At 41.0% G+C, this 10,863-nt stretch overlaps 1 protein-coding gene across 1 annotated transcript; it reads right to left on the bottom strand.

Moving 5' to 3' along the window:
* Positions 1-8,738: 8,738 nt before the first annotated feature.
* On the bottom strand, positions 8,739-10,225 carry LOC129407242 (serine-aspartate repeat-containing protein C-like). Its single transcript, XM_055147836.1, has 3 exons — positions 10,158-10,225; positions 10,041-10,074; positions 8,739-9,952 (listed from the first exon to the last, which is right to left on the bottom strand). The coding sequence occupies exons 1-3, from the start codon at positions 10,167-10,169 to the stop codon at positions 8,739-8,741; spliced, it is 1,260 nt and encodes a 419-aa protein (XP_055003811.1). The 5' UTR covers positions 10,170-10,225.
* Positions 10,226-10,863: the final 638 nt, after the last annotated feature.

A 10,863-nucleotide genomic window follows, 5' to 3' on the forward strand; every position in this document is an offset into this window, starting at 1 on the left:
GCTTTGTCTGAATTGGACAATGCAACTTTAAGAAAAAGAAGATGAAAACAGTCTTTAAATGACTCTAGACATTTATAGAAGTTGATGAAATGACTGTTCCTGTCATTATATAACACTGTACACCCCCTCATGTGTGCGCCACTATGAACAGTCTCGTCCACTCGTTCTCGTTCAATGTGTCTGCTGGTTTCTCCGTCTGCCCAGTGCCTTTCCTCCTGCCTGAGCATCATCCTGGGTAGAGTCTCTTGTCTTTTGTGGTCTTTTGTTTGCCCCACTTTCACTTTTGCGCCTGCCTACTTTGTGCAGGTGTGAAACTGCCGTACCCACAACTTAAGTAAGGGTTAGGGTTTGCCAACAGCCATAAAACTCCAAACTGCAAACTAAATACATGCATTACGCAGCAAACTGAAGTAATAAATACAAATTCAAATATTATCACACTGAACATGCAAGGCAAAGCAAGGCATCTTTATTTTGGATTTAAAGGGCATTTTATACAAAACAGATAACACTCTCTTTGTCTTTCTTGCCCATCTTACTTCATCTCAGATTGATATATGTATGTTTTATTTATTTATTTATTTATTGTATTTTTAGATTCTCAAACCACTCCTTTCTTATCACAATTGCATACATACACATAATTACATAACTGACAGCCAGCTTAAAAAAACAGGAAATAAAAAGTACTTCATGCTTTAAAATAATTAACTGGTGTTTTTCCTTTTATTGAAGCACATGGCAGCAGAATGCAGCATATTCTTACACAACACTTTGTACATTTGTGACTAAAAACAGTTGATTCCATCTCATCTGTGTAAAGATACAACTTAAGTAAAGGCAGAGTACTTTTCTCGTGCACTCCATTTTCTGAATTTAATTGACAGCAGCACTTTCTGTGTTTTTAGGACTTTATATTGTCTGTTTGGTAGACAATACATCCACACATCAGCTGAGCACACAATTAAGGTCTCCCCAGCATGAACAAGTGCCTAAGCTTTTCCTCTAAATAATAGCTCTGTCTTGACAAAGGGCTAAAGACTGCTATACTGTCGCTTTAATTCTTCAAGGTACTTATTTTTAGTTAGTGTAGTTAGTTAGTGTAATTTAATTTATTTATTACTTCCTTGATGCTCTGAAGCACTTTGTGACTTCACTTGTCTGCTACCAGGTACAGTAGAGCTAAATGAACACTCATGGATGTGTTGTGCTCTTTTCAAACCTGTAGGGGGCAGGAGTGTTATTTGGACGTACAGAGATTGTGCAAAATTGTCCTTTTGGTGCTCTTCAGTGCAGGGACCAGGCTCAGATACAAAGTTGAAACAGCTGAGGCACTCAAAATAATGAAATACCTTTATCTATCACAGTGCAGATGTAAAGTCATGTGTCACAGGTTCAAAGTGGTTTGGCACACAGTCACCTGGTGCATGATGGGACATGTTTGAATATGATCCATGTACACCTTAATATAAATAGTACAATTCCCAACAACCAGTACATAAATACATAGTGCAACAGAACAAAAAAGTGCTACAGATACAATATGTATAATGTGTATAATTTACTATGATGTGTATAATTTAATGTGTATAATCTAGATGTGTATAATTTACTAGAGGACTAATCTTAAACAATTTCATGAAGATGACTGATTACACATTTAACACTGTGGAATAGACAGTGTTGGGAAGGTTACTTTGAAAATGTATTCCCCTACAGATTACAGATTACATACCCCAAAATGTAGTTTGTAACATAATCCATGAAGTTACTTAATGTGAATAACGTAATCTGAATACTTTGGATTATTTGATATTGTCATGCTTTTTAAAAATACATGAATGTAACAACCACATCCTGGAAATTCTTGTTTATTCTCTTCAAATTCTCAGTTGAGCCCAAGTCTCCATGAACAGACAACTGTTTACTGTAGAGAAGAAAAGACCAGGAAATCTTAACATAAGATGTTTTGTTTTGTCTGCTAAAAGACAATAAAAAGCCCAGTCTTTACTTGAGCATATACAAAATATTATTGATAGAGAAATGATTTATATATGAGATCACTGCTGCCTTTAATTATGTCCACTCTACTGTTAGGTGTCATATTGTTGAGTCCTGGTTTAGTCCTGCTTTTAGTCCTGGTTTAGTCCTGGTTTTAGTCCTGGTTTAGTCCTGGTTTTAGTCCTGGTTTTAGACCTGGTTTAGTCCTGTTTTAGTCCTGGTTTAGCCCAAAATGTGAAAACAGGAAAATACCACCATGTAATCCATTATTTCAACAAAGTAACTGTAAGTGAATACAGTTACTCATAATTTGTACTCTGATTACGTAATCCCGGTACATGTAATCTGTTACTCTCCAACACGTTGTATATGTTTTAAAAAAAGACTGAAAATACTACAACTGAGAGAGTCCAACTGGATCCACACTCTCAGGGCGACTCAGTGTCCAGGTCTCAAAGAGAGTTACATTTCTCCTCCTCCTTTAAAATCACAAGCTTTAAAAGTGTCATCAATACCTGTTTTTTGGGGGTTTTTTTTAACTTTATTGCCAAAAGTACAAAATAACAGGCAATTTACATTAGAACAAACAAAAACAAGTGTCGAGATTTGGCTCATAACTCTAGTCATATGTAGTTAAGTACAGTAGTCAGGTAGGGCATTAAAAAAAAGAAAAGAAAAGAAACTACTCAGTCAAATACAGATGGTACACGTGACCATCGCCTTAGGAAAATATCCATTTTGAGTTGAAGCTGGGCAGTCAGACACTCCATCTGATAAACGTACTTCAATTTTTGTGTCCATTGAGCAATCGTTGGTGGGATTGGCTTGAGCCAGTTCAGGGTCACTATTTTTCTTGCCACTAGTAAAAGTACATGTAAAATGTACTGTTGGTCGTCAGTGAGTGAGTTGGGATATAAGTCAAGCAAAAATAGTAGAGGGTCTATTGGAATATCTGATCTAATTGTATCTTCAGTCTTCTTTTTGATACTTTCCCAAAATGTTCTTCTCTTTGGGCAATCCCAAAAGATGTGGGTGTGGTCTCCAACCAAACCACATCCTCTCCAGCACTTACTGGTGGTGGTAGTCTTAATCATGAATGTCCTTAGTGGAGTTCTGAAAAATCTGATTTTTGTTTTCCAGTCAAACTCTCTCCAGTTTTGACTTCCAATTCCTTTGTGACAGTATAAACACATATCTTCCCACTGCTCATCTGTTATAATCACATTCATCTCAAGTTCCCATTGATGTTTAACATGGAGCGTATTATCTGATATGTTTTCAGATAGGTTTTTATACATTAAGGATATGATTTTTTTCATTCTGGTTTCTTTTTCAAACAGTTTAACAAAATACATTTCTATATTAGTGGGCTCTCTCATTACAACATCCCACTGTGGATGTTTTGTCAAATAATCTCTAATCTGCAAATACCTATCTATACATGTCATTCTGGGGCAAGGAAAATTGCTCTTGTAGTTGTGAGAAAGATTTAAATGTTTGTCCACTAAATAAATGGTGAATAACTACCAGACCACTGTCTGCCCACCTTTTAAAAACACCATCTGACATGGATGGTAGAAATTCTATATTACCTACAATGGGCATAGCCCTAGAAAGCCCTGGCACACCTCTAGTTTGTTTTTGAATTACATTCCATATCCTTAGTGTTTGCAAAATCCAAGGATTATCAATTTTAACCTTTTTCAATAAGTGCTGGCCCATAAATGGAAGAGAATGGATTAACAATCCTGGTATAGAGTTCTGTTCTATAGAAATCCATAAGATCTCGGGATCATTGACCACCCAAGATGACAATATTCGAAGTTGAGATGCCCAGTAATGAAGTTTTAAGTCAGGGAGTCCAAGCCCTCCTTTTTCTTTCTTTGTCATTAATATTTTCAGTCGTATCCTTGGTTTTCGATTTTGCCAGATAAATTTGGATATCAATTTTTCAAGTGTTTTAAATGTAGATTGTGGTACTGATGTAGGGAGAGATTGAAATAAGAATACGAATTTTGGTAGAATATTCATTCTAATAGATTCTATTCTGCCCAGGAATGATAAAGGTAGAGCATCCCATTTGTTTAAGTCTTTTTTAACATCATTAATAAATTTTTCATAATTACAAGTAAATAGTTGTGAAATTTTAGGTGTGAGATTGATTCCAAGGTACCGAAATCCCCTGGTTGATTTTTTAAATGTAACCAGATCATTTAATTCAGTAGGCCATTCACCAACAACCATCATTGCCTCTGATTTACTTGTATTAACCTTATATCCAGATACAGCACTGTATTCACTGAGTCGCTGTAGCAGAGGTGGGATGGAGGTAAGCGGGTTTTCCAGAAATAATAAAATGTCATCAGCAAAAAGTGCTAATTTGTGTTGTATGTTAGCCTCATCTCTTATACCCTGTATACGAGGATCCATCCTAATGAGCTCTGCCAGCGGCTCAATGCTAAGAGCAAACAGACATGGAGAAAGCCCATCGCCCTGACGTGTCCCGCGCCCAAGAGGAAAGAAGTTTGAGCAGTGGCCGTTGACTCGAACTCTGGATTTGGGATCTCTGGTGAAAATTTTTAACCATTTATTAAATTTTTCATTAAAACCCATATGTTTAAGGGAATGTTCCAAAAATGACCAGTCCACCCGGTCAAATGCTTTCTCGGCGTCTAAGCCAAGAAGCATTGCCAGGGTGTTCCTTCTCATTGCTATCACTTGTAAGTTTAAGGCTCTCCTAACATTGTCACATCCTTGTCTATTAGCTATGAAACCTGTCTGATCAGGCTTTATAAGAGTCTTAATACATTTCTGGATTCTATTTGCAATAATTGAGGTAAGAATTTTCATATCTACACACAGGAGGCTTATTGGGCGGTAAGAGGCACACAATGTTAGGTCCTTATTCTCTTTTGGTATTACACTAATCACTGCCTCTGACCATGACCCTGGCGGGTCTCCCTCAGCCAAGGTAATTATATACTTTACTTAACACGGGTACCAAAACACTGACAAAAGCTTTATAATATTCCCCTGATAGCCCATCTACCCCCGGTGATTTGCCATTTTTTAATTTAAGAATGCCTTTCCTTTTTATTGAAGTGCTTATGCCCTTAACATTGTAGCTGATACAGTTTAGGTTACTCATGTAATAAGCATTACCTGTTTGTATTGTTTCAACCTCCCTGTTCTGTATATGACTGAAAAATAAAATAAAAACTTTACTTGTCTGTATAAAGTAGCATAATGCAGTAACCCAGAGCCAATCCCGACATTGAACGAACATGAAATAATACAGAACATAACAAATGGTAAAACCTTCCACATAACCCATTGGAACTGAAATACACTTTTACAAGTTACCGGTCCCATGGTCCCACCGGGGGGTGGTGACTTCTCCTCCTTGGTGGGCACAGCCTGTGCGCGGCTGCATGCATCCATCTCGCAGAGCGGGTGCTGTAGCTCCGAATGCGGCTCAATTGCTCACAATAGTCTTCAGATTCCGTCTGATATCTTCACGTATCATGTTGTTAACCTAACATTATTAATGTAGAAATCAAACCACACAGTAGGCATAATCAACCTTCAGCTGTTACGCATCGCTGTCAAAGAACGAATGAGCATCCGCGTTGGATAGTTTAGCCATGTTTCTCGTGCGTCCCGCCGTGCTCCATCGATAGCGGGCGAGTTCGTGTTCCATCTTCTCTCTCTCGTCCAGGCGTACCAGAATTCCAAGCTCCCGCAGCGTCGGCGCAGCCTCTGTAAGCGATGAGTAGGTCTTATCTCCTCCCTCTGACAAAACTTTGAGTTGCGCTGGATAGATGCATTTGGCTCTAATGTTTTTCTGCTTCAGCTGTTTAATAGCTTCTCGTACCTGAGAACGCCTCTTCTGAAGTTCTGGGGAATAGTCATGGTCAAAGAAAATAGGGCTGTCTTTGTAGAGCACCTGTCTCTGGCTCCAAGCCAGTCTCAATATCGAGTCTTTAACTGAATAGTCCACAAACTTTACGATAATGGAGCGGGGTGCGAAGTGGCTCTTAGGTTTAGCCGTGACCGCTCTATGGGCTCGCTCGATTTGCATGTTAGCTTCTGTGGGTAGCTGTAGCGTTGTTTGAATAAGATCCTTCACAAAGGCTATCACGTCCTTGCCTTCACTGTCCTCGGGCACTCCATATATTCTTAAATTGTTGCGTCGTGAGCGGTTTTGCAGGTCCTGGTATCTGGCTGTCAAATCAATCTCCCTGTGCAGCAAATATCTGATCGCTCTCTCGTGTCTCTGCGCCGTATCTTCGGCGTTGCTAACGCGGTCTTCTACTTCTGCGGTTCTCTTTTCAAGTTTTTTCATGTCATTTTTCATTTCTTCCAGTGAGTTCTCCAGATTGGTCAGTGACTGCATGGTTTGGGCATGTCCTTCCTTGTTTTCTTGCCGTAGTTTCTCCAGTTCGGCCTAGAATTCTGCTTTCTGGGTTAGCTGGGCTAGCTAGGTTAGCGTCAGCGTTACTGGACATGGCCTGCGGCATGGTTAACTGCTTTAAGTTGTCATTTCTTTCTTGCGTTGCTTCTTGTTTATTGGTATTTTTGCTTCTTAAAGATGATGCCATGTTTAGTTTCGGTTGTTATGCCAAAAATAAAGGTTTTGTTAGGTTATTTACATTTATTGGACGGAGCTCTTCTCTTATGCTGTTGCAGTTGAAGTCCCCACTACCTGTTTTTAACATCTTCGGCTTCATGAAACTGTTTCTGCGTTTGTTGCACTGCTCTGCACCCCTTCAGTGTGTTTTCACATATTTTTATGTAATGAAGTCCACATTGTGAAATATAATTATAAAATTAGTGCTGTACATTGATAAACAAGAAACAGCAGTTTGTGGCCATGTTTTCCAAAGCAGGTTGGCTACTCGAGTACATATCAACACATACTGAGTTGAAGGACTTATCTACTTGTTCTAAAAACAAGTTATGTCATTTTGTGGACCATCCTGACAAAACAACTTCTCCATGGAGAAATGAAGGGTTCTGAGTATTTATTCAGTAAGTGATCATGTATTTTTGTCCAGGACTTTTCTAACTAGTGATCATGAGTAAGAGGTTAAAAATGGATAAAAAAAAGTATTTGGTTAGCAGCAACGAAAACTGTTGTTGTGTCCTTTGACACGTCACCCACCTTGCCTAATATGAGTGTGTGTGTGTGTACGTGCGTGTGTGAGTGTGTCTGTGTGTGCGTGTGTGAGTGTGTCTGTGTGTGCGTGTGTGTGTGTATGGGGGGGGTGTAAGTGTATATGTGTGTGTGTGTGTGTGTGTGTATGGGGGGGGTGTAAGTGTATATGTGTGTGTGTGTGTGTGTATGGGGGGGGTAATAAGTGTATATGTGTGTGTGTGTGTATGGGGGGGGTGTATGTGTATATGTGTGTGTGTGTATGGGGGGGGGGGGTGTATGTGTATGTGTGTGGTGTGTGTGTATGGGGGGGGTGTATGTGTATATGTGTGTGTGTGTGTGTATGGGGGGGGTATGTGTATATGTGTGTGTGTGTGTGTATGGGGGGTGTAATGTGTATATGTGTGTGTGTGTGTGTATGGGGGGGTGTATGTGTATATGTGTGTGTGTGTGTGTGTGTATGGGGGGGTGTATGTAGTGTATATGTGTGTGTGTGTGGGGGGGGTGTATGTGTATATATGTGTGTGTGTGTATGGGGGGGTGTATGTGTATATATATGTGTGTGTGTGTGTATGGGGGGGGGTGTGTATATGTGTGTGTGTGTGTGTGTGTGTGTGTGTGTGTGTGTGTGTGTGTGTGTGTGTGTGTGTGTGTGTGTGTGTGTGCGTGCATGAGTATTGGTGGTGGTTTTACAGCTGATGGCACAGTCAGTCTGGACCTTACCACCACAGAGTGTGTGTGTGGATAATGCTCTGTAAAGCACTTTGGGTGTCTTGAAAGGCGCTAGATAATCCAATTATTAAATGAAATTAAATTTAACCACCAGAATTCTATTCAGGCATCAACCTATGATTTGATATTGCAGATATGACATATTTTTAATTTTCAGTAAAAAGATCTGCTCATGGTAACTTTAGCTCATTTACCTGAGGACCATGTACTAATAGTGTGAGAGCTGCATTTGGCCCTGGGCCGTACTTCAGACCTGCCTGGTTTAGAGTATAGTATTCTTTTTATTTGTAATATGTAATATCATATTTTAATATGTTAGAGAAGAGAAGAAAGGTTCACTATCTTTTCCTCTAATCCAATGGTTCTAACTTGTCAACACTTGTAGACTACTAACCTGTACATTGTAAGTTGTAAACTGACACTTGGGGAAGTATTAGTTCTTGGCATCTGTTACATTGCACTCGTCATGACACCTAAAGAACCTGCCATTCTGCATCATCAGCGCCTCTAACCACCAACCAATCATGTACAGGCATTTATACAAGGCAAGGCTGCGAGAACTAGAGCCACTGTCATTCCTCTACACTTCCATGTGTTTTATGCTGATTTCAAGAAAAAAATATAAGACACTCCCTGGTGCATGAGCGAACAGGCCTCAAATGTGAACACACAAGACCATTTTATTTTGAAATATTGATTTATATGTTTAAATTGGCAACAGAATATATGCTACTACATTGTAATATCTTTGATTTAGCTTGTATGTAAATGAAAAACATTAAATGGCTTAATCCATACAGAACCCACTATATACTGACAGCGCACATGTTTATATTGCAAATATGTGGTTTCATTTGAATGTCTTATTTTCCAGCCTTACTTGACCCTTTTGCTGGTTTTGCGCTGCCATTGTCACTTGGAGGTTCAGGGTTCTTCGCACTGCCACCTGAGTTGCTCTCGGCATCCCCCTCTTCGTCTTTGGTTCCATCGCTCGAACCGTGATCAGAGCCGCCGTTGGTGTCCCCCTCGGCATCCCCCTCTTCGTCTTTGGTTCCATCGCGCGAACCGTGATCAGAGCCGCCGTTGGTGTCCCCCTCGGCATCCCCCTCTTCGTCTTTGGTTCCATCGCGCGAACCGTGATCAGAGCCGCCGTTGGTGTCCCCCTCGGCATCCCCCTCTTCGTCTTTGGTTCCATCGCGCGAACCGTGATCAGAGCCGCCGTTGGTGTCCCCTCGGCATCCCCTCTTCGTCTTTGGTTCCATCCCCCGTTGGTGTCCCCCTCGGCATCCCCCTCTTCGTCTTTGGTTCCATCGCTCGAACTGTCAGCAGGTGCCTCCTCGGTGTTGTCGTGCTCCTCTTCATTGATGTCGTAATTCTCATTGGGCCCGTAACTTTTGCCTTGGTTGTCTTTCCCGTTGTTGCCATCTTCTTCATCGTTCTTCTGGTTACTTTCGCTCGAGTCGTCGTCCGTGTCATGATAGCACTCTTCCTCGCTGCTGTCGCTGTCCGACCCCTCTTCGCTGCTATCGTCACTGCTGTCGCTGCCATGCTCGCTATCTCTGCTGGAGCTACCTGTGCCGCTGTCAGAGGTGCTGTCGCTGCTCCCATCACCATGGTGTCCATCGTCTTCGTCATCGTGATCGTCGTCGCCGCCATCATCGTCTTTGTCATCGTGATCGTCGTCGCCGCCATCATCGTCTTCATCATCATCATCGTCTTCGTCATCATTGTCTTTGTCTTCGCCATCGTCGTCTTCATCATCATCATCGTCTTCGTCATCATTGTCTTTGTCTTCGCCATCATCGTCTTCATCATCATCGTCGTCTTCGTCATCATTGTCTTTGTCTTCGCCATCGTCGTCTTCATCATCATCATCGTCTTCGTCATCATTGTCTTTGTCTTCGCCATCGTCGTCTTCGTCGTCGTCGTCACCGCCATCGTTGCCTTTGTCTTCGTCGTTTCCATCTTCTTCGTTTTCCCTCTCTTCATCATTATTGTCATCTTGGTTCCCTCCTTGGTCGCCCTGGTCATCTTCGGCGCTCCGGATCACCCTCTGGTAAGTTTCTGGATGCGGCCGAACAAGGACTGATTTTAGTAAACAATAAAACTACCCAAACTGAAAACTAAACTGATAACATTAAATTTCACTTACCACAGGCCAGTCCAGCCAACAGGAGGATTAAAAACTAAAAGTAAAAATAAAACAGATGAATTAGAGAAGAGTAAAACATATATTTCTATGTCAGAAAGATAAAGAGGAAGTGTTTACCAGTTTCTTCATTTTGCCTGGAGAGTTTCCAGCAGCTGCTCTGGGTCGTAGAGTGTGTAGAGTGTAGAGTTTGCTGCTCTTTGCTTCTTAGTGAAGAGGAACCACTTCTTTTATATATATTTGACAAAGCAAGGTAGTATTATGGAGGAAGGAACGCCCATTTGACAGTGGATTAATTACCCACAACTGTAAGAATGCTTCTTAGAATTAGCATTCTTAACCTTAGCCTTTCATGGAATACGGCTGAGAGACGGTTACGTGACACTTAGGCATTTTAAAACAATGGCAGGTAGTTTTCTGCGTGATTGCATGAGCACTGGTGGTTTTCATATTCCAGTGTGTAATGTGATATCGTACTTAACTATGCAGTGCAAAAGTCAGATTGTATTACTGACAACATTAAATGCACAAATGTTGTAGCTGATCATTTCTATCACTGACTAGACCAGGGGTGGGCAAACTTTTTGGCTCGGGGGCCACTTAGGGTTATAAAATTTGACTGAAGGGCCGAATAGGAGACAGGACATAACGTGTTAAGAGCCCGGATCCATTGCACTTGTATTTACGTTCATGTAGATCGTATTCTGCACTACACACTACAACTTCTGACGCGTATAACACGTAGAATACATACAAAATGAACGAGGTCTACTCCACTGCACACCACAAGCGAGCATGAGTCCTGACTGCTTAGTTCTCATTGAGA

Source organism: Boleophthalmus pectinirostris, unplaced genomic scaffold, assembly GCF_026225935.1.
Source record: "Boleophthalmus pectinirostris isolate CB_2022bp ecotype Guang Dong unplaced genomic scaffold, ASM2622593v1 HiC_scaffold_9, whole genome shotgun sequence".
Taxonomy (NCBI): Eukaryota; Metazoa; Chordata; class Actinopteri; order Gobiiformes; family Gobiidae; genus Boleophthalmus; species Boleophthalmus pectinirostris.

Bases quoted from the DNA above. Each gene is read 5' to 3' on its own strand.
- LOC129407242 (XM_055147836.1), bottom strand. The intron at 9,953-10,040 runs GTAAGTGAAATT...GGCCGCATCCAG, and splicing joins GTTGGCTGGACTGGCCTGTG to AAACTTACCAGAGGGTGATC.